The 25241-nt window shown below is 42.2% G+C and overlaps 1 protein-coding gene across 1 annotated transcript; it reads left to right on the forward strand.

Annotated features, from left to right (window-relative positions):
• The first annotated feature begins 19472 nt into the window (after positions 1-19472).
• LOC141127595 (uncharacterized) lies at positions 19473-24980 on the forward strand. Its single transcript, XM_073614205.1, has 3 exons — positions 19473-20307; positions 22413-24150; positions 24842-24980. Exons 1-3 carry the CDS (start codon positions 19599-19601, stop codon positions 24978-24980), a joined length of 2586 nt encoding a protein of 861 aa, XP_073470306.1. The 5' UTR covers positions 19473-19598.
• Positions 24981-25241: the final 261 nt, after the last annotated feature.

Here is a 25241-nt window from a genome sequence, read left to right on the forward strand (position 1 = left end):
CAAACGCCACTTTTTCTCACGGAAGGCGATTCCGGCTCTCTACCGGCATGTGGAAGGCAATGTCCATGCCTCGCTGGACAGGGCGGTCAGCGGTAAGGTGCATATTACCGCTGACTCATGGTCCAGCAGGCATGGACAGGGACGTTACCTAAGTTTCACGGCGCATTGGGTGACTCTGCTGGCAGCTGGGAAGGATGCAGGACAAGGTGCAGTAGTGTTGGAGGTTGTTCCGCCACCACGCCTCCAAAATGCTGATTGTGACACACCTCTCTCCTCCACCCCCTCCTCTTCTTCTTCCTCCATGGCCTCTTCCTCGGAACCAGCGGTGCTCCGTAGGCGTTCAAGGGGCTACGCAAGTACGCAGGACAAAAGATGCCATGCGGTGCTTGAGCTGGTGTGCTTGGGGGACAGGAGCCACACTGGGGCAGAGGTTCTGTCAGCTCTGCAGGGGCAGGTTCAGAGGTGGTTGACGCCACGCCAACTTAAGGCAGGAATGGTGGTTTGCGACAATGGCACCAACCTCCTCTCTGCCCTCCGACAGGGACAAATGACCCATGTGCCCTGTTTGGCTCACGTCCTTAACTTGGTGGTGCAGCGGTTTTTGGGCAGGTACCCGGGCTTACAGGATGTCCTGAGGCAGGCCAGGAAAGTCTGTGTGCATTTCCGCCGGTCATATAATGCCAGTGCTCGGCTGACGGACCTCCAAAAGGAGTTTAACCTGCCCAAGAACCGCCTAATCTGTGACATGCCCACCAGGTGGAACTCAACGTTGGCCATGCTGCAGCGGCTGCACACGCAGCAGAGGGCCATCAATGAGTACCTGTGCGACTATGGCACCAGGACAGGGTCAGGGGAGCTTGGTTTTTTTTCCCCACGCCAGTGGGCCATGATCAGGGATGCATGCACTGTCCTGTCACCATTCGAGGAGGCCACGAGGATGGTGAGCAGTGACAGTGCATGCATCAGTGACACTGTCCCCCTTGTCCACCTGTTGGAGCACACGCTGCGTGGAATAATGGACAGGGCACTTGAGGCAGAACAGAGGCAGGAAGAGGAGGACTTCCTTAGCTCTCAAGGCCCCCTTTATCCAGACAGTGTTCCTGCGTGCCCGCCGATCACACAGGAAGAGGACGAGGAGGAAGAGGAGGAGGAGGAAGATTGTGTCAGTATGGAGGTGGAGCCTGGCACTCAGCATCAGCAGCAGTCTTTAAGGGATCAGTCCCAAGAAACACATGGACTTGTACGTGGCTGGGAGGAGGTGGCTGCGGACCATGTCGTTCTTAGTGACCCAGAGGACTCCGGACCGAATGCCTCAGCAAACCTACGCTGCATGGCCTCCCTGATCCTGCAAAGCCTGCGTAAGGATCCTCGTATTCGTGGTATCAAGGAGAAGGACCAATACTGGCTGGCAACCCTCCTTGATCCACGTTACAAGGGTAAGGTTGCGGACCTTATCTTGCCATCGCAGAGGGAGCAGAGGATGAAACATCTTCGGGAGGCCTTGCAGAAAGGTCTGTGCAACGCGTTTCCAGAGACTGGGAGGTTACAAACTCCTGTTTCTGGACAACGTGTTGCTGAGGCTTCGGTCAGTCAAAGAAGGAGCGGTGGAGAAGGTGGCCGTCTGACCGATGCGTTCAGACAATTTTTTGGCCCGCAGCCCCAAGGTATGATCGGTTCCAGCAACCATCGCCAGCGTCTGTTTTACATGGTGCAGGAATACCTAGGGGCAAGATCAGACTTGGACACCTTTCCCACCGAAAATCCTCTGGGTTACTGGGTCTTGAGGATGGATCACTGGCCAGAGCTTGCACAGTATGCAATTGAGCTACTGGCCTGTCCTGCATCCAGCGTTCTTTCGGAACGCACATTCAGTGCTGCTGGAGGCGTGGTAACCGATCACAGGGTGCGTCTGTCCACCGACTCGGTCGATCGGCTGACCTTCATAAAAATGAATGAGTCTTGGATCACCACCAGCTACCAAGCACCTGATGCTGATGTAACCGAATAATTTTTTTTGAAATCTCAGATCCCTTCAAAGACTGCCTATGCTGATGCTGAGTGACTATCCCTGAGTAATTATCCTCTTCCTCCTCAATCATCACGCTGATAGCTTGTAAGAACATTTTTGGTTCTGGGCGCCACCACCAGTGCCTAAGGCACAATTTTTCAGCCCCTGTTTAACAGGGGCGTGTAATTACAATTTTTGATGTAATACTTTGCAGCAGGGCTCGTTCCTGCATTCCAACTAGAGTGTCTGTGAGGGGTTGCAGTGTTGTGGCACCAGCACCAGTGCCTAAGGCCCAATTTTTCTGCCCCTGTCTAACAGGGGCGTGTAATTACAATTTTTGATGCAATACTTTGCAGCAGGGCTCGTTCCTGCGTTCCAACTAGAGTGTCTGTGAGGGGTTGCAGTGTTGTGGCACCAGCACCAGTGCCTAAGGCCCAATTTTTCTGCCCCTGTCCAACAGGGGCGTGTAATTACAATTTTTGATGCAATACTTTGCAGCAGGGCTCGTTCCTGCGTTCCAACTAGAGTGTCTGTGAGGGGTTGCAGTGTTGTGGCACCAGCACCAGTGCCTAAGGCCCAATTTTTCTGCCCCTGTCTAACAGGGGCGTGTAATTACAATTTTTGAAGCAATACTTTGCAGCAGGGCTCGTTCCTGCGTTCCAACTAGAGTGTCTGTGAGGGGTTGCAGTGTTGTGGCACCAGCACCAGTGCCTAAGGCCTAATTTTTCAGCTCCTGTTCAACAGGGGCATGTAATTACAATTCTTGATCTAATATTTCACAGCAGGGCCCTGTGAGGGCTTACAGTGTTGTGGCCACAACAACACCTAAGGCCCAAATTTCTGCTGAGTATATAGGGCAGGACCCTACTTTCAAACATCTAACTTACAAACGACTCCTACTTGCAAACGGAAGGAGACAACAGGAAGTGAGATGAAATCTACCCCTAGGAAGGGAAATTCTCTCCTGTAAGAGTTAATATGGGAAAACAATTTCTCCTTTCCACTGATGCTTTCCAATCCTTGTTCCACAAAAAAACCCAAATTTTCAAAAAACATTTTTCATTGGGACAAAAAAGTGAGGTGAAATCTTCTGAAGAGGAGGAAAGACAGCAAAACAAATGTCACAGGGGTGATAACCCTTCCCTATGTTTTCCAAAAAGCTTAGAAAAGATTTTTTGGCTGGAGCTAAACACGTTAAAAATGTTCAAAATTACAAAGAGATTCTACTTAACAACAAACCTACAGTCCCTGTCTTGTTTGCACCGCCTGTATACTGCTGTTCAGAGTATATAGGGCCTGGTGGCCCCACACCTTTCCTTATTTTAATTTGGGTGCGGGGTTCCCCTTAATATCCATACAAGACCCAAAGGGCCTGGTAATGGACTGGGGGGTACCCATGCCGTTTGTCTCACTGATTTTCATCCATATTGCCATGACCCGACATGACATTAAACCCGCAAGCAGTTTTAAATGAGATTTTTTCCTTTAAAAATGACATTTGGTGCAGGGACTGTTCTAAACATGGGAAACACGCGTCACTTTACAGGCATACTATAGACACCCCCCAGGTACGATATTTAAAGGAATATTTCACTTTTTTTTTTTTACTTTAAGCATCATTAAAATCACTGCTCCCGAAAAAACGGCCGTTTTTAAAAGTTTTTTTTGCATTGATACATGTCCCCTGGGGTAGGACCCGGGTCCCCAAACCCTTTTTAGGACAATACCATGCAAATTAGCCTTTAAAATGAGCACTTTTGATTTTGAACGTTCGAGTCCCATAGACGTCAATGGGGTTCTAACGTTCGTGCGAACTTTCGGTCCGTTCGCGGGTTCTGGTGCGAACCGAACCGGGGGGTGTTCGGCTCATCCCTATTAAAGAGAGATAGACTGCAGACCCAAACTGACTCACAACTAGTCAGGAGGTTGAAGGTTTTTGTTGTATGTTGGTTCGTGCTTACACAATCCCTAGTGGTTAGGGACAATTTTTGATTTTGTGTTTCATAAACGGGTGACAAATAAACATGAACAGGAAGCCTTTAAACGCACTTTGGCATTTGGACAATCTTTCTGCAAGCTCTATATGTGAAGCTCACCCCCACAAGTTTAATGTTGACCTTGTATCATAATGCAAAGCTCATTCATAAGACCCTGTCCACATTAAACACACAAAAAACCTACACATCAGTAGAAAGATTTTAAAAATGTACTCACCTTAAACCCCAGCTTCTGTCCATGAGGTGAGGTTCTATTTCTTTTTTTTTTTTTAAACACATTAGTGAGTGTTATTTTTTTAACAAACAGTCACATTCTTCAAAAAAATTTACACCATGAGTGCCATTTTTTCCACCATCCCCCCCAAAAAAATAAATTCACATTGTCTATGCTATTTCTTTTTACGTTTTAAATAACCCACATTGAAGAATAATACTTTGCAGACAATATAAACATTTTTTTAATTAAATAGTATTCATTTTATTGTAAATTTCTCCTGAAATATTACTCAAAGAAATACCATATGCTTTGTTGTATTTTTCATATTACTAATTTGCGTTTCTTCTTTCTTTTTTTTTCAGCCTTCCCTTCAGGTAAGTTCAGCATGTTCAGTCTATTAAATGGTTATTGGTCAAGATGTTTTAGCCATTGACATTGAATATATTTTAAGAATTTTAGATTAGAAATTTTGTATAGTAACAAATACAGAAGGAGGTGGGGAATCCATGTTGCAGCAAGATTACGTGCTACTTACCTTCTACAGAAACATTTTTATTTTTAATGGCTTTACCAGTATGAGACTGTTTGAAAAATGTGTTATATTACAATATTAATACTCTGTTAGTAACAATTTAGTACTAACACAAGAAGTTAGGCTCGGTTTACACAGGGGCAACCCGACTTACAGCGCGACTTTGCAAGGCGATTTGGAGGCGACTTCAGTGCTACTTTAAGCAATTTACAACGCGACTTAAAGCTGCCTCCAGGACGGGCAACTTTGGCTGTGGCCAATCACAGAATAATCTGCTCTCTGGGAGGGAGGGGTTTGCCTGGGTAAACTAATTTCTTTTCCTGTAAAGTCGCTTCAATATAGATGGAGATCTGACTTGGAAGCAACTTCCATTAAAATCTATGGGTACAAGTTGCCTAGAAGTCGCCTTGAAGTAATATAGGAACCTTTTCTGAAATCGGAGCAACTTCAGTAGTGTACATTAAGACAGCTCTCATTCACTTCAATGGAATTTCTTATGTCCTGCGACTTGGGGCAACTTGAAGTCTGACAAGTCGGATCCCAAGTTGCTGTAGTGTGAACCGGCACTAAAGGAGACCTTATCAGTGTGGTAAAAAAAATAAGTATGCAGCACCCTGTGAAAAAAGCAGCCTAAAGCATATCTAAACAAACAAAAAAAAAAATTGCAGCTCACAAGTCCGTAAATTAGGTAATTGTTAGTTTTCTTTTTTCAAGCTTTATCTATTTTAATTTCACCTGGAATCTTGTGCACAACGTACTTCCTGTCTTAATGGCTATGTTCCTTTACATTGCATTTGTGAAGGGAGTCATGGCCGCCACCCAGGCTGGGTTTCAAATGTTTTTGCCTTTTATTATCTCCATTACATGGGGGGGGGGGGGGGGGGGGGGGTGGTGATTAGTAGGTTACAGAAGGAAAACAGGATTATTTTATGGCAACGATGGGAAAGATCCTGCGAGCCACACAAAACTTAGTAAAGCACTCAGCTGCGTGCGTTAAAGAACTCAGCTGCGTGCATTAAACACGTCTCATACACGTGCAAAATGACAAATGTAAAAAGGATTACGCTGTGCTAGAGTGTGTTAGACATGCTACTAAATAATAGCATGATAGAACAACTGTGTCTAAATAAACACATGTGGATGTGGGAAACACAATACCTCTACAAGGTAAGCGGACCTAATAATAGATAAATACTCTGAATACACATGTGAAAATTGACAAATGCATATAAACGCATCAAAGTATAAATGCAAATTCAAATGTGAAATATGACAGATTAACACATTAAAGTGCACAGGTACCAATAAGCATAACTGAATCACAACATTACTAGATAGTGCAATGAATAAATGAATGTAAACGCATCAAAGTGCAAATGTGCCAATATGCATAACTAAATGACAATATTGCTCAAATGTGCAAAATATAAATGCATAAAGTGCAAATAAACATACTTATTACAATATAAATATATATATAAGCATGTAAAAAGTGCTAAGTGCAAAAAATACAAAACAAAAAGTAATCTGGTGTCACACAGTTCAAGTGTAAAAAAAAAGTCCTCGATGGAACCAAAAATGGTTCACTATGAAGTCCCTCAAAAGTTATAAAGGTGCCTAAACGTGATGTCCGCTGGTGATACAACCAACTTGCTAGTAACTCTCAAAGTGCCACAGACCATGCAATGGTGCGATTTGGTGACCCCAAAGGTAATGCGCTCACCTCAGAGCATGTGACCAAGTCGCTAGACAAAGTCAAACCACGCTTGTGAACCACCCCGGGTTCTATGTAGATCCCAGGATCCCAGGCTCCAATGCAGTAAAGAGTATATAGATGGGAAGAAAGAAAACGACATAGTATAATACCGTTTTAAAATTTATTAAAAGATATAGATACTCTCCCCAAAAGGGGTACTCACAATATATAGGTGCGTCAGTGCACCGCTCTAAACATGGCAAGTATGATGTTTTTCGTGAGGGTATGGTGTGCGTCTCCTTAATAGGAAGCTCAGCTGTCTCTCGCTCCGTCCTGGCCCCTCCCCTACGTGTGTTCGACACAGGGATCACGTGTCATCATCATGGGGATACCTTTTTTCAGGCTTTATCTATTTTAATTTTACCTGGAATCTTGTGCACAACGTACTTCCTGTCTTAATGGCTATGCTCCTTTACATTGCATTTGTGAAGGGAGTCATGGCTGCCACCCAGGCTGGGTTTCAAATGTTTTTGCCTTTTATCATCTCCATTACATGGGGGGGAATAAGGTGATTAGTAGTTTACAGAAGGAAAACAGGATTATTTTATGCTTCCAGTTCAGCTCAAAGGACACGATAATGTATTTTTTGTACTTGCTGAAAAGCATGTTAAGCCTGAAAAGCAAACAAATGCAGTCACCATATATAAGGACTTGTATGCTGCAATATATTACAATTTTGTTCTTGGGTTTAGTTATTCTTTAACCCTTTTGCTACCAGTGCCAGAGCTGTTTGTGCATTTTTCACATGTTAACATGCACACCGGAGGCTTGAAGATTGCTTAAAACCCCCAAATATTTGATATTTTCTGAAAGCAGAAACCCTCATAGCACTTACAAATTTATGCACAGGATATTAGTGCAATGGTTTATCAAACACATATTCTTATTAAAAAATACACAAATTATTTTAGTGCCCCCCCAACACAGTATATCATTTTTGGTAAAATATAAAAGATGAGATTTGCATCGAGTAAAGATTTCCTAAACCTATCCAGCCTTAAAATTATGCGCACCTGTGAAATGCAACAAACGTTAGTACCCAAGGTTGTCCATAGGCAATGCTTTAAAACCTTTGAAATTCTTCTTTTTCATTGTCTGTTTTTTTTACGTGATTTTGTTGTTATCACATAGGGGTTGACAATGTCCCTATGTAATTACATAATGGACAAGATAGATTCTCTTCAATGACACTTGTTTGATGGGGCTACATGACCGTGAAAATTGCGCAAAGAGAAGGCGGCATTTTCCTGGCAATTTATAGCCACCCAAATCACATCAGAAAGCAGAGACTCAGCTTTCCAAATTTACCCTCCCCACTGCTGGCAATGAAAGCCTTATGGCATTTGCACCAAAGGTTTAATACTTAATTCTTCACTTTCTTGAAGAGTTCCGGGTACCCTACTATCTGGCGTGTGAGACATGGTATGTCTAATAGTACCCCCCCCAGTGGGCACTGTGGTCTCTCCCACCATTTATTTCATTACAGTGAGGAAAATGCTATCCAACACATCTGGAATTGTCAGATAATAGGCAAGCAACACACCAATATGTATAAAAGTTAACAATTTATTGAAAAAAGTTTAAAACCAAAAAGCATTAATAATAGAAAACATGATTGTTTTACATTAACATAAAAAATACTGGATTTGTGCAAGCAAAAATCTAGTATTTATTTTTTTTTGGACAAAAGAAGGTTTATTTATAAAAAATGTGTTCCTCCTGCCAGAGGAAGGTGGACAAAATCAAGTCTAATTTTTTAAAAAGTTTTTGTAACAAAAAAAACGGGGATGCACAAAAAACATAAACATTTTGGTAGGTATATCATAGAAAAATGCTCACACGGCCAATCAGATTGAGAGGCAAGGAAGTCCAAGTGCGGAGCCTATTTAAGGGATTCATAAGTAGACAGATCTGCATTTATTTGGATCCCAAGATACTTAAATGTGAGCTGAATGACCAGTTTGGAGCGAGTTAGATATGTGTAATCGAGGTTAGGGTCAATGGGAAACGCAACAGATTTTTCCCAACCGGCCCGTAACCCAGTGACCTTCCCAAATTCCTCCATGACCCCCATTAATAACACAAAGGACTGCTCTGAGCCATCTAGTTAAATTAATGTGTCCTCAGCATAGAGAGAGATCTTTTTCATTTGCTCACCATAACATATGCTACCCACTGTCGCTGACTGTCGCACTGCCTGAGCACGAGGCTCTATGGCCAGTGCAAACAGAAGCGGCAAAAGCGGGCAGCCCTGTCTCATTCCCCTCTGTAAAGAAAATACATCAGATATGTCCTTGTTGGTGCATACCCTGGCCCTAGGGTTAGTGTAGAGCAGGCAAACCCAATTGATGTAGTGAAGGCTAAAACCCATCTGATGCATGGTTTTCCAAAGGAAAGACCAGTTAACAGTGTCAAAAGCCCTCAGCACATCCAAGGATAACACAAGTCTGCCTTTTTGGTCAGTGGCTGCCCTGTGAACATGTAAATAAAGACACCGAGTGTTATTGTATGTGCTCTTACCAGGCATGAACCCTGTTTGGTTCTGATGAACAAGGTGAAGAATAACCTTCTGTAGTCTTATAGCTAGGAGTTTGGCCAGCACTTTAACATCACTATTCGATAGGGACCGCATAATACTTTGTCTTTGTCAGGTTTGGGGAGTACAATGATCAAAGCGTCGCACATAGCGGCGGGAAGCTCCCCTTCCTCCAAAGCAGCTTCAAGCAGAAAATGTAGTTTTTTTGCAAGGTCTTCCACATAGTGCTTGTACCACTCTGTGGGTAGACCGTCTAACCCCGGAGTCTTGTTTGGAGGGCGAGAATATATGGCCTCTGTAATTTCTTCAATCGTTAGAGGTTTATCTAAAATAAGTCTGTGGGAGTCCTCCAATTTGGGAAATTGGATGGATTCAACGAAGCCCGCCAACTCAAGCTCGGCAGGGGGCGCCGGAGCCGAGTATAAGTGTTCATAAAAGGACCTAAACGTCTGGTTAATGGTTGAAGGATCTGATGAGACTGATCCATCATGGAGTCTAATAGACATGTGCAATTCGTTTCAAATTCGTTTTTTAACGAATTTTGACAAATTCATTAATTCGGAAATATCCGAAATAACGAAAACCTGTTTAACAAATTTTTCCGACTGTTCGTAAATTCGAATATTTGAAAATGTGTAAATTCGTACATTCGTACATTTGTAAATTTGTGCACTCATAATCATTATAAAAGTATTAAAGCAATCTCAACCTGTGCAAATGGTTCAAAGAAATAAGTGTGCAAAACGGATCATGATAATCACACAACTTCAAATACTACCTTCTGCCTGGAATCATTCATACTACATTGGATCTATGTCCAGGACCGGATCCGGGGATCTCTCTACACCGGACACACACATCGGCCATTGCTGCTGAATCGGTCACTGCTCTCATCCAAAGAGTTCAAGTTGTGGGCTTTCTGATTCTGCTTTTTTGCTTTGGGCTTGTCACCCCTCCTCAGGTGGACGAGTTGGTTTATGCCAGGTCGGAGACGCATGGTACATCAGTGGATTCGGATACCATCCACCTACAGTCCCCGCAGAGGGCTAAGTCTGCCTGCACGTAAGACCTCGCCAGAAGGGAGGTCCACCATTGAGGGTAAGGGTCCACCTTTTAACATTGTTGGATTCCATGAGAGTTTGTGTCTACATACTCCCTCCTTCTCCATTTATTTGTGTGGCGTCTGATCTGATCGATCGTGGATGTCTCCCTCTGCCTTTATGAAGCAGCTATTTACCTATGGGACTTTTCCTTCTGTCATCCATTCTATGACAACCCTTTTTTTCTTTTTTTCTTTTAAAGCTTTTTTATATTTGAGGACTGATTTTTTAACCACTTATCTGGTGCGGAAAGTTTTAAGGAGTGTATTGATATGTTCTAAGCACATTGGCACATATTCCACTATATATCACTCACTGAGAGCACTTTGTTTTATGTATGTTTTATTTGAACTGTATTGATTTGGATTGTTTCATCATGATCCGTTTTGCACACTTATTTCTTTGAACCATTTGCACAGGTTGAGATTGCTTTAATACTTTTATAATGATTATGAGCGCACGTTTTTTGTTTTATTTTGATTTATTTTACACAGATATTGGTGTTCTATTCGTGCAGCTATAAGTTTTGAATATAATTATTTCTTTAGCGCGGTTTTTCTATTTACTTTATGTTTTATGATTTGTAAATTCGTACATTTGTAAATTTGTACATTCGCACGTTCGTACATTTGTACATTCGTAAATTAGTGAATTCGTACATTCGTAAATTTGTAAATTCGGAAATCTGAAATAATAATTAACTAATAATAACTTAACTATTACTAACTATTAAATTATAGGTATTGTAATTTCCTTTCAAACTTGGCTGCTAGTGAATGTAACACATACAAATTTATCCGAAGTTACGAATTATCCGAAATAACGAATGCCGTATCCAAACAAATGGAACGTAATGAATTAATAATAACAAATAACAATAATAATAATAAAAACTTTTTATTATTATTATTTATCAATAATTTGTTCCGTTCCATTTGTTTAGATGCAGCATTTGTTATTTCGGATAATTTGTAACTTCGGATAAATTCGTATTTGTTACGTTCACTAACAGCCAAATGTGAAAGGAAATTACAATACCTATAATTTAATAGTTAGTTACTATTTCAGATTTTCGAATTTTAGGGTTTTTGGATTTTCACATTTTGAATTTACAAATTTCCGAATTTTCTAATTTACAAATGTACGAATTTACGAATATACTAAATTTCTAATTTACAAATTTACGAATGTACGAATGTTCGAATGCACAAATTTATTTATTTATCATAACGAATGACCAAGAAAAACGAAAAAATAAAAATAAACGAAACGATAATGATCACATTTTTTGGCAGTGCACATGTCTAGAATCTAATTTGTGATATAGACCTATCAGTGTATGCTGTACGAGAAAGATATGCCAACAATTTGCCATTCTTTCCACTATGTTCATGTAACCTAGCTAACAAATTAGTTGTTGTTTTTGAGTGGTATCCACCCTTTGGAGATCAAGGGCTTTATGTGCCCCCACCAATATCCAATTTACAAATTTCCGAATTTACGAATATACTAAATTTCTAATTTACAAATTTACGAATGTACGAATGTTCGAATGCACAAATTTATTTATTTATCATAACGAATGACCAAGAAAAACGAAAAAATAAAAATAAACGAAACGATAATGATCACATTTTTTGGCAGTGCACATGTCTAGAATCTAATTTGTGATATAGACCTATCAGTGTATGCTGTACGAGAAAGATATGCAAACAATTTGCCATTCTTTCCACTGTGTTCATGTAACCTAGCTAACAAATTAGTTGTTGTTTTTGAGTGGTATCCACCCTTTGGAGATCAAGGGCTTTATGTGCCCCCACCAATATCCAATGAGAATCTGGAGTGGGGAGTGCGGTATATTGGGCCCTAGCTGCTTCTAAGAAGGACTCCAAAGTACGGAGGATAGCCTGGGTGGATTTCCAATGTTTGGCGATATTGTAGATGTAAGAGTCCCGCACAGTCGCCTTTAAGGCATCCCAAGTGGGGCTCATGGGGGAGGACCCCACATTGTCCCTCCAGTAATGGGACATATCCTGGTGTATGGGGTACTGCAGATTAGGAGTGGTTATCCAGAGTGGACTGAGCTTCCACAGCCAAAATGAGGGCCCATGCTCCAAGCAGTTCTACTTAAAGAGCAGTGTGGTCTGCTATCGTTTGCGCTATATATGAGACGTGAATAGATTGGCTAGATCCAATGTCACCAGGGCGTAATCTAGCCTAATCTAGAGCACGGTGGGTCTGGGATTGACACGAGTACACCCTAGCCAGGGTATTCCTCTGTCTCCATAGGTCAACATACCCATGGAAGCACACCACTGACCAAACAACTTAGATTCATAGTGAAGAGGCTTCAAGCGGTCCAGACTTGTGTCAAGCACCGAGTCAAAGCCTCCAATGATGAGGGTTGCAATTTTTGGTAAGGTTAACAAGTGAACACTTAATTCTGTGAAGACAGCAGCCGTAACAGGGGGGCTACATATACCACTACTAGTAGTAAAGGCACCGTATATACTATACAGAGGAAAAATATATTGACCCTTTGGATCCAAAACAACCCTCTCACAGGAGAAGGGTAGTCCTTTGCGTATTAAAATTGACACACCCCGGGTGTAGTTAGAATAGGTGGCATGATATCCGCACAGTACCCAATGTTTTATGAGAGCAAGGACCTTGGACCCCATTAAGTGTGTCTCCTGCAGGCACAGAATATGCGGTTTATGTACCTTGAGGAAATCAAACAACGAGGCCCTTTTAAACTTGGAATTTAACCCCCGCATATTCCAGGAGATGCACGTGACCTTAGACATGATGGCATAAGGAGAATTATATTAAACCTTAGAATATTAGGGCTAGCAGCCCCTTGTACTGACCATAGGCCCCCACACAGCTGCGATCACACCGGGAGGAGGAGGCAAGGCAAAAGGGAATCACACACAAACATACAACACACATACCAGCAAACATATCAGCAAATACTCAAGCAATTTGAAAGGAGGACATTTGAAATGAATGCCTCTACCCGAGTTTGACCCCTGCCCGGCTTCAAAAAACAAGGAGCGGGCCTAAACCCCAAACAGCTAATAAAGAAAGGGGACCTGGCCTATACAGCCGAAGTGATCAAAAACAAAAGAGAGCTTTCACTGGGGTTTGAAAGAAATGCACCTGATATTGGACCCGCGATGTGGCAGGAAATAACAGTATTGAGTATTGAAGTGTATTGAAGGAGTATTGAATGGCTTTTCCCCGCAGCAGCTGCTTGACATGTTGGTATTTGGCACTTGATGCACGAACGGCAGGGGAGTAATCAGGTAAGAGGGACACCATCGTGTTGTTGATCTTGAGGCTCCCTTTCAGGCAAGCAGCGTGTAGGATGGTGTCCCTGTCCTGGTAGTTTAGTAGATGGATAACCATGGTGCGGGGAGGATTACCTTCAGGGAGCAGTCTGCTAGGAACTCTATGGGCTCTTTCCAGGACAAAGCAGGGGACAGGCAGTCTTTCCCAAATTCCTGGGTAAACCAGCATTCCAGGAAGGACACCGAGTCAGACCCCTCGACCGCCTCAGGGAGGCCCACCAGTCGCAGATTGTTTCTGCGCAGACAGTTTTCCAAATCGTCCACCTTATCTTCCAGATCTGAATGATTTACCTTGATAATTTTAAGAACATCCAGCAGAGTAGGCTCTTCTTCCATGCCATCCTCACTGGGGGAGATCTGGGATAGCAGCGCTGGTGGAATGGCCCCAAGGGAGGGTGGTGGAGAGCAGTGGCATATCCAGCTTTCACATATAGGGGGCACATGGGGGGACAGGGACAAAAGTAGGGGGGCAACTATAAAATTATATATATATATATATATATATATATATATATATATATATATATATATATATATATCCTGGGGCCCTTTACTACGATCCCACAATGGGCCCTTTCACATGTTCTGCAGTGAGCTCCCTTCCTACTGTATTGGGGCCCCCCAGGGTGGCAGAAAACAAGAGATATATGTCACCAGCATACCAAGAAAATATAAGTATCCAAAGCAGTGGGAGAACTATCAGGGTTGCAAAGGTTGTCTTGCCACCGGGCCCTGGTGTTCTGCCACTGTGGGGTTCCCCAGCCTCCTCTTGCTGTCCTGCCCCTGCTATTGACAGTGCTGGTCTGGCATCTCTTGGAATTTACAGACTGGTTCTCCTGTCCTAAGGACGGCAGAAATCAGTCTGTTTTTTCAGTAACTGAGAGTCCTGGTGGAGTTCTTCCTGCAACTCGCTCTTCTCCCTGCCAATAAGGATGCAGGGGAAGGAGCAGATCGGGCGGCCGTGGTTGTGTGAGCGCTCGCATTATGCAGTGTCAGCGAGCAGAGGGAAGGGGAGGAATCACCCGCAGGACTGGGGACGCTCTCCCTCTCAATAGAGACTGTGTTACTCCAGCGGCGGCCGGGGTAAGATGCGGTGCATCCGCTATGAATGCAAACAAAAAGACATTGCCTTTTTGTAAAAAAAAAAAAATTTTTTTTTAAATTGGGGGGCTCATGGTGGAGCACAGCATAATGTTGGGGGGGTCAGGGCCCCCTCTGGCCCCCCCTAGGGATGACATTGCTGGAGAGGGGTCCAGCTCTTCTCCAAACAATTCTGGCGTGGATGCAAGGGATGCATGTGGAGCGGCGGCCATCTTGTCCAGAGCACGTGGTGATATTCATTTTGGCCGGGGGCTGCTTTTTCCCATCCACTAAATGCACAGAAGGGAGCAGGGGGCCTTCACCAAGCAGCCAGGTAGGAAATCAGCTGAGACACAGAGGCAGGTACATAGGATTAAGCAGAGGTGATCAGGGAGCTGCTAAGAAAGACGTCAGCTCACATGCCGCGTTAGGCCACCCCCCTCCTGCTAAACTTTTCACTTCACACTCACAGTTCTTGGTTGTTAAGAAGTCAGCACCCACTGGCATCCCAATAACCAGTCATTCATCCTTGTCTGGCATATTCAGCTGTCAGTTGGCAATTCCCAGCTGACAGACGAATGTAAGTAAAAGGATAGTGTAAAAACAATTTCATCTTTCAAATATGGTTTGGTTTTTAATCACTTGCCACTCACTAATAGTATATTTATTGCTAGCAAAGGCAGCTGCAGATACTGCAATGTACTGCTACATTACAGTACACATGCACAATGGCGCGATCCTATGACCATTTTGTCTGCTCAGCACCATGTACCATGCATGATTGGTCATAGCAATCACATTATTACAATGTAAACAAAATCATTCTTGACTATTTTGCTTAAAATTGTGATTCTGTGATTGCCCCACAGCTATCACATAGTACTTGGGCCAATCACAGCACCCTGTACCATGTGGTAAGCTGTAGCCAATCACGGATGACAATAGTAAGCAAGCTGTCATGATTTAAAACCATTCATGACAGGTAGAAACTATTGCTTATAACAGTGATCATCCGTGATAAAAAATCCCTGATCACCCCCCACAGTGGGAGACCCCTTCCCTTTGTGTAGGAGATGTCATTTGGCGGTAGTCAAGCGATAGGTTTGCATGTGTGGGAGAGTGGCGCCATCAGCACGTTGCTTGTGCTGATATTAGTGAAAGCACACGTCGATCAGTGGGTGCAGACGGCCATCCATTGGACGAGGAGGAAGGCTCTGTCTATATAAACAGAGCTCTGTCTATATAGACAAAACAGAGTGCTGTGTTGTGAGCAGGGATATGCTGTTTTTCCTTTCCCTGCCAAACGGGGGATAAAAACAAGCACATCCCTTAGTAAAATCACCTTGCAGTGTACACATAAACACTGGTTAGTCACACATTTAACCCTTTGATCGCCCTAGATGTTTAACCCCTTCTCAGCCAGTGTCATTAGTACAGTGACGGTGTATATTTTTAGCACTGATCACTGCATTAGTGTTACTTGTTCCTGCAAAGTGTCAGTTAGTGTCAGATTGTACACTGCAATATCGCAGTCACACTAGAAGTCGCTAATCACTGCCATTATTAGTATAAATAAATAAATAGAACTTCCAGTATATCTACCATAGTTTGTAGACACTATAACTTTTGCACAAACCAATCAATATACGCTTATTGGGGATTTTTTTTTACCAAAAATATGTAGCAGAATACATATTGGCCTAAATTTATGAGGAAATTTGATTTTGTTTCTATATATTTTTTTTAGATGTGTTTTATAGCAGAAAGTAGAAATAGTTTTTTTTTTCACAATTATTGCCCTTTTTTTGTTTATGTAAAAAAAAACCCAGTGGTGCTTAAATACCACCTAAAGAAAACTCTCCTTGTAGGAAAAATTATATAAATTTAATTTATGTACAGCATTACATGACTGCATAATTGTCAGTTAAAATAACGAAGTGCCATATAGCAAAAAATGGCTTGGTCATGAAGGGGGTAAATCTTCCTGAGGTCAAGTGGTTAAAGTATAACTAAACCAACAACAGTAAAAATCAGTCTGTATATGCAGTAAAGCGTGCTTGTTATACTCACTGTGGAGCCTAAGGGGTTAATCCTTTGCATTGTGTCAAAAGGCTGTTTGATCCTGTCTTCTCCGATCCTCCCCTTCTTCCACTGTCTCCAATCTATCTGCTGATAGAACAGAACCTTGGGAGCAGGCTGCACATACTCAGTTTGGTGTGTATTGCTAAAGAGTTTTTTTTCTTGAGAGAGTACATGTGATCAGTACAGGGCCAATCAGCACCGTCCAGACAGAGGGTCGGGGTCCTGCAGCGTCAAAGGACAATCAGGGGAGAATGAGAACTCCTCCCACAAGCTTAAACCAGACACTGATAGAAGTCACAAGACTGCTCTAACTGCTAATGAGAAAAAGGTATTTAGCAGTTTATATTTATTAAAATAATTGCATTTCCATGTCCTGTGTCCTGTGGGAGACCAGATATAGTGAATGCAGGGTCCTGGGTTTAGTAACACTTTAAGTAGAAAATCTACAAGTTTCCTGAGCATGCGTTTTTTATTTTCTTTTTTGTTTATGTTGTGGACATTTCAGACATCTGTAATTGAGTAGCATTTTTTTAAGCTTTCTATCAATGTTGGGAGTTTTGACACCCCTGGTCCAAAGATTACTGTGATCCTCCCTACATTACCCTTTATTCAGTTGTTGAAAATGTCCAACGCATGGTGTTCATCACAGACACTATTGTTTTTATAAATCAATATTAGCAATCTGTGTTAGCAATATGGCTAGCATCAGAGGTGTAATTAGAACCTTCAGAGCCCCGATGCAAGAAACCCCCTAACCAGGGCCCTTCCCACTGATCCCGGGGCCCTTTACTCCCATTGTGGGACCCTTTATTATGGTCCCACAGGGGCCAACTTCCTGCTGTCTTGTGGTTCCCCCACTGTGGCAGAATGCCAGAGCCCAGTCCAGCCCAATTTGTGACCCTGGTAGTTCCGCCACTGGTGTCAATGGTATTTTATTTTTGTTGTTTTATTTTTGTATTTTTTTTCCCCATTTATGTTTTTTATTATTTTTATAATTAAATTATTATTATCATTTACTTATTTTTTAGGACCCCCATTGGGGGGCTTTGGTGAAATATCAGGGGTCTAAACCAGACCCCAGCTATGAATAAATAAGAAAAAAAAAGCGTCAGTGATGAGTACCGATCACTGACTCTATTCATTAAGACAAGGAAAGGGCCAGTAAAGTAAATATTTACTGACTCCTTCCCCACTCTCCATCCTGACAGACACAGCAGCCGGCAGCAGGTGGGAGAGGGAAACCCAGCAGTGCTGCGGGGGGGGCAAGGGGGGCCAGGGAAGCACACAGGAGCCCAGGAAAGCAGGACAGAGATAGGGAGGTGCCGGGAGCAGCATGTGAAGGAAATGATACCCTCCACTGAATGTCTGCGGGAGAAGGAGGAGGAGAAGTGAGCATAAAGCGGCTACATGGAGGGGTCCCCTGGAGCATGGGGTCAGGTCGCAATGGCGACCCCTGCAACTCCTGTACATATGCCCCTAGCTAGCATTATGTAACAGTCAGTGTAACACTGACTCTCTAGAGAGTTTCTGAGTTGGGTTTTCCTGACGCTCCCAGTGGTGCCCTGTCCAGCTTGGACAATACCAAAGTTCACACAACATCTACCACCAATGTCAAACACTGAGACTTGCAATGTCAAGGCATGATTGATATAAATACAACTATCAATTCTCTTTAAAAGAGAACTCTGTGAGAGGTAGCAAATAGTATGGCATATCTACTTCATTAAGGCCCTAAACCGCTTGCCAGTAGAAAACCAATGTACAATCATGCTCTCTCAGGGGCCCCTAACTCTTTATGAAGAGCTCACGTTCAAAGTGAGAACATTTATATTCCATGGTAATGGAATGGGCATAGTGATCCTAAACTAACACTGTTAGCAGCATTCAGATCCTCAGAATAGCAACATGTTGGAAACATAAAATTGGCCAGAGGCCTCTCACCACTGGTGAGGGGTAAGTGTCCTCCAATAAGAAGTCCATTTCTGGGAGGGCCAGGTGAGAAGTTACACAATACTCTGGGGCTCCTCTCTCAAGCCTGCCCCATCTCCCTCTAGGGAAATTGCAGTCCATGTCCCTGGCACACCATTGTGGATCTCTCTCAGTGCAGATGGCTGGGTCTCTGTATTTAGCAGTACAGCAGGCAAGTCTCTCCCTCTATAAAGCACAGCAGCACAAGGCTGCCTCTCCTGGTTGCAGTTTCACAGCACAGTTCTCTAGGTTTCACTGCTCACACCACACAGCAAATGCATCTCTGACCCTGCAAATCTTTCTGGTGCCTAGTGGGAACACAAATGACCTTTGTGAGGTGCAGGAGGCTGGCTCTTGGTCCTAGCAAACAGGACACTCCTTTACCCTGCACATACAGCTTTCAAGTGTGGGCTCTCCTTACAGTCAATCTAGCGGGTAAGGCTAAAATCCAGCCCCAGAAAGACAGCCAATCCCAGTCCTCCCCAATCTCCAACAAAATGCCCGCCACCCTACCTGTATGAAGGACACATCTTCCTCTCTTCTGGTGCTGTTGCAGAACTAAAGTCCAAGGAAGCTGGAGGGGCTACATGAGGAACACTTTAATGTGCAATAATTTGAGCTTGTACAAAGTTATTGCTCAGAAGCACGTTGTTATTGATTTTTCAGTATGTTTGGCTCTATGCCTCACAACAGTTACCTTAAACAAGTTTTTTTTTTTTTTTTTTTTTTTTAGAATTTCTTGTAAAGTTTTTTTTTACCTAGAAATCATGGCAGTAACAGAATTGTCAGCCTGATGTGGGAACTCCTTCGGTTAGCCATTAGGCCACACTTTAATTTTTTTGTTGTGATTTGATTATTTTTTTTTATATGTTTTATTTGTCTACTTCGATACAAACATCTATTTCACTGGATTTAAAAGTAAGAATCTAAAGTAAATACAAATCTGCAATACAGTAGACGTTATCTAATATGGGATATCTTTTTTTCTTTACAGCTGCCACAAAATGCAGTTATTGCAACAGTAATGCTCAGTGCACAAATAAGGAGGATTATGTAACATGCGCATGCAATTCTGGATATGTTGGAAATGGTTTTAACTGTACACCTATGGTGTATTGTAATGCTGCCTGCTGCCCGCCAGGATACACCTGGAGTACCCAGACAAAAATGTGTGTGGATATTAATGAATGCCAGACCAATATAGGCATATGTGCCAGTAACTGCATTAATAAAAATGGCATCTACCTGTGTACTTACAATGCAAATGTTCCTTGCCCAACCAGTCCTTGTGAGGATGGAAAGGACTGTGTAAAAATTGAAGGAAAGTTACAATGTGTTGATCCATGTAGTTCTTCTACAACCTTAAATGCAACCAACAGACTGTACACGATTAATACCACTGGGATAATCCAGACTGATCGCTATAACTATGGGTGGTTTAAATATACAGATGGTTTTAGAATGAGAGAATTAAATGCTGGATACCTGAAATGTGGATCTCTTGAACCTTTTTCTCTTGGCGTGACGCATAAAAATATTTCACGAAATATAACAACGGTTCCTCTTCTGATTAACTCAAAAACCCCAACCCAGGGCCCGAACATTCAAGCAAAAGATTGCGGAGGATTCTATGCTTACAAGTTTACAGGAAGCTTGCAGTATACGGTCTATTGTACAGGTGAGTGGTTTGCTATAAAAAAAAAAAAAACCTTTCCAAAATAAATGCAGTCTTGTGCACATACATGCATTTAAAAATGCACTTTGAAAATATTATGAAAGACTTTTGAGTACTATGAATAAAGTGATTTTGCAGGGTACAGTAGACTGGTGTCTTTAGCAGAGTTCACGTTCCATTGCATAGTGTAGCCTAGATGCAGCCAGTTATAATCCATCTTTTTTTTTTGTTTCTTTTTTTGCATCAGAAAGGTATGACAAAAGCAGGCCATAGAATTTACAATGCATTTTTACATGAGTTTGTGATGCATCTTCCAACTATAAAAACAAATATACTTTATCAAAGTGCCAATTGCTGGTCAATGACGACAATGTACAAACTTGCCATAATGTGATCCATGTTTCTTAACAGAACCTGAAAGAATGCATTCTCATATTGACATTTTCTTGCTTCAGCATCTAATACCAGCACAAGCCAAACCATAATTAGGTAGTAGTAATTAAAGTGTTAGTCCACCCAGTATTTATATATGAGTTCTTGATAAACACTGATGTAATTCTCATTTCTAACCCTTAAAACCCAACCCACCTCAGAATAAGTCAGCTCTTTTCCTTCATGTGTCCTCCTCAAAGTTTTCTAGCAATACTGTATTTTATTGCAAATCTGGGTGACAAAATGCCCTGTTTCTTCGCTTAAGGCTAATCAATATGTGTTTAGTATGAGAAGATGAGTAATATATTTGGAAGGCAGCAGAATCACTTGTTTGGTAGTATTCCCAGCTGTACATGTTTATCTTCCCTTTGTTTGCTGCGAGTGGAGAGAAATACCCAAGGAAGAAATACCTATTACTTCCAAATATGGGAAGCATGTGGCTCAATCATTTTCCTCCTACAAGGCAACGTAGGTGCTTAGCCGCTCAGACATCCAACATTGTTATGTAGGGATGGGGGCAGAGTTATCAGACCTCCATAAGCTCCAAGTCACACTTTATAGCTTACAAAATGTTTCCTTTCTTTATTTCGGGTGGCCAAGTGGAGTAGCTAGGGTAGAGGAGGAAGAGGGGTAGGTAAATGTATGCAACTGGGGAGAAGGACAGTTATTTAAAAGCAAATCTGTTGCTCTGCCCTACATATGGAAATCAATTATTTATTTCAATAAGTTAGATTGCAATGACATCAACAAAAACATTAGATATAAGTTGGTGCGTGTTCTCAGTCTCTAAAGTACGTGTGTAGAGTTAAAGCAATATGTAGGCTACAATTGTCATTGGATTAGCCAAGTAGTTAGGATTTTCCAGATAGTAAGCATTTGCAACCTCCAGAATTCCTCAGTACAGGTTCCCTTAAAGGAATTTTTTCATTGAAAAAATATTGTGACTGCCATTGTTGGCCCTCTTTTGAAGATGCTAGCTGCCTGGCTGTGTCTGACTTTAATACATTTGATTCACTGACTGAGAACAAGTATGTCTTCAATAAGTGTTATGCCGCGTACACACGAGCGGACTTTACGGCAGACTTTGCCCGGCGGACTTTTCGACTGACTTTACGACGGACTTTCTGAAAGAACGGACTTGCCTACACACCAAAGTCTGTTGAATTCGTACGTGATGACGTACGACCGGACTAAAACAAGGAAGTTCATAGCCAGTAGCCAATAGCTGCCCTAGCGTGGCTTTTTGTCCGTCGAACTAGCATACAGACGAGCGGACTTTTCGACCGGACTCGATTTCGACGGATTGATTTAAAACATGTTTCAAATCTAAGTCCGTCCAACTTTTGAGAAAACAAAGTCCGCTGGAGCCCACACACGATTGAATTGTCTGACGAAATCCAGTCCGCCGGGCAAAGTCTGCCATAAAGTCCGCTCGTGTGTACGCGGCATTAGAATTCCTGATCTTTATATCTTTTCCAGGTTAGAGACCCTTTGAAACCAATGCATGAAAATGGCAGCCAGAGAACTAACATTCCTAAAGAAGAGGTCCGCAGTAGCAGCCCCAACATACTATACTTAGGAGTTAATTACTAGGATATGCTGAACTATCAAGTGAAGTCAAATTAGTATTTACTGCATTGCTTATGTTAAACAAGTAACATTTTTTTCTGTTTCAGAACCAGTACCTGCTACAACAACCACAACTCCAGCCACAACTCCAGCCACAACTCCAGCCACAACTCCAGCCACAACTCCAACCACAACTCCAACCACAACTCCAACTCCAACCAGTATATCTACCACTCACACATCACCCTCCACAACTAATGACACTTTAACGATTACACCTGCAGCATCCTCAACCCTTCATAGCACTTTACCTATTACACCCACCGCTCCCACATCAACCCCTACATCTCACACAATTTTAACTATTTCACCCACCACTCTCGTGTCATCCCCTACATCTCATGTAACACAAGCAAGCAGTTCTGCAGAAACCAATGCTACTGTTAGTGAAACAACAACCACAACAACAATGGCAACAATAAGTGACACTACTCTCACAGAAACAAGCACCTCACACCAAACAAGTACTCCTACTAGTGACATACAAACTTCAAGTTTGGGAACTGATACAACATTTGTCACTGGCGATGACACTACTCTCACAGAAACAAGCACCTCACACCAAACAAGTACTCCTACTAGTGACATACAAACTTCAAGTTTGGGAACTGATACAACATTTGTCACTGGCGACGACACTACTCTCACAGAAACAAGCACCTCACACCAAACAAGTACTCCTACTAGTGACATACAAAATTCAAGTTTGGGAACTGATACAACTTCTGTCACTGGCGACGACACTACTCTCACAGAAACAAGCACCTCACACCAAACAAGTACTCCTACTAGTGACATACAAACTTCAAGTTTGGGAACTGATACAACTTCTGTCACTGGCGACGACACTACTCTCACAGAAACAAGCACCTCACACCAAACAAGTACTCCTACTAGTGACATACAAACTTCAAGTTTGGGAACTGATACAACTTCTGTCACTGGCGACGACACTACTCTCACAGAAACAAGCACCTCACACCAAACAGGTACTCCTACTAGTGACATACAAACTTCAAGTTGGGGAACTGATACAACTTCTGTCACTGGCGACGACACTACTCTCACAGAAACAAGCACCTCACACCAAACAAGTACTCCTACTAGTGACATACAAACTTCAAGTTGGGGAACTGATACAACTTCTGTCACTGGTGACGACACTACTCTCACAGAAACAAGCACCTCACACCAAACAAGTACTCCTACTAGTGACATACAAACTTCAAGTTTGGGAACTGATACAACTTCTGTCACTGGCGACGACACTACTCTCACAGAAACAAGCACCTCATACCAAACAAGTACTCCTACTAGTGACATACAAACTTCAAGTTTGGGAACTGATACAACTTCTGTCACTGGCGATGACACTACTCTCACAGAAACAAGCACCTCACACCAAACAAGTACTCCTACTAGTGACATACAAACTTCAAGTTTGGGAACTGATACAACTTCTGTCACTGGCGATGACACTACTCTTACAGAAACAACCAACTCACCCACAGCAAGTACTCCTACTAGTGACACAAAAACTACCCCTACATCACTTGACGCCCCTCAAAACATCAAACTAACAATATCTATCTTTAGCAACTCTGGGCTTATCAATTTTCTATACATTCCTCTATATAATTCCTCTAGTAATACACCTCTTCATGTGGTTCTGGAAGCACAAGACAGCCATTCGAGAAGGCATGTTATACTGGTTAATTCCTGGTTTGCCTTTGGAAATGACACATCTGAAGACCAAACTTTCTTCAACAACTATACAATCAAAAAGTAGGTTGCATTCTGCAACATTATACACTGAGGTAGAGGCATGCCATAAGCCATCTATATATTTATTACAAAATGAGTCACTGGCATAGCATTAAGGATTGTAATAGAACTGGGACCAACCTAATGCTAATAAAGTAAGAACTAACATTCTGAGTGATTTTGTTAACTCTTGATGAAGCTTGCTTTCCCCTAGGAAAACAGTTAAACTACTAATAATCCAATTTTTCATTTTAGAGCACAGCTGTCTGTCTTCAAGCTAAGTAGCAGTAGAGGGGATGTGCAGTGAATACAATGGAGGTGTATAGCAAACCAGAGAAAGTCCAAACTAGAGTTTACACAATGAAAATGCCAAAATAGATGGTGTTTCTATTTCTTAATTAACTCTATTAGAAGGACAACTAAAAAGCAAATTTCACCAACATCTACTGTATGCACATCCTGCACTTGGCCACAGTGCATTGCTAAGGCCAGCATTATCTATAAAGTTTATGTTCTGCTACCACGGCTGAAACATGTAAAGCATGGTTACACACAAGAGACTACTTTTGTGCTTTATATACTGGAGCTGCTTTTCTCCCCTGGCTGCCATTAGTTCAGTGTCATATGCATTTTTCTTGACTTATAAATAAAGTGTTGATCTAATTTTCGCAATGATATCACAGTTTACCTTTAACCTGTTCCTTTTTGACAGCTGTCTGCTGAAGAACAATACTTGTTACCAAGAAATTCCTGATACTAATCCACCCCCTGTCAGGGTATTCACAAATAATGGAGCTTCTGGTAGCAATTGTCAGAGCAAGGCAAGTAAAACAGGGTTAGATGATACTTAGCACTGCACCATTATCTTAATAAGAATCATGTTTTCTCTATTGTATTTAAGAATCTTATCAAATACCCTTTTATCTGTTTTTCAGTGCCAAGATGACAAACATTGGATCTGTAATTAAGTAACTATTACACACATGGCTTTACAAGTAAGTTCCACCATCTTCTTCAGAGGTCCTGCAAAAACACGCACAGGGAGCACACAATCTGACAGCGACATAGATAGATGATAGATAGAAAGGTAGATAGATGGTAATATTTTCTTT

Source organism: Aquarana catesbeiana, linkage group LG02, assembly GCF_042186555.1.
Source record: "Aquarana catesbeiana isolate 2022-GZ linkage group LG02, ASM4218655v1, whole genome shotgun sequence".
In the NCBI taxonomy this organism is placed as follows: Eukaryota; Metazoa; Chordata; class Amphibia; order Anura; family Ranidae; genus Aquarana; species Aquarana catesbeiana.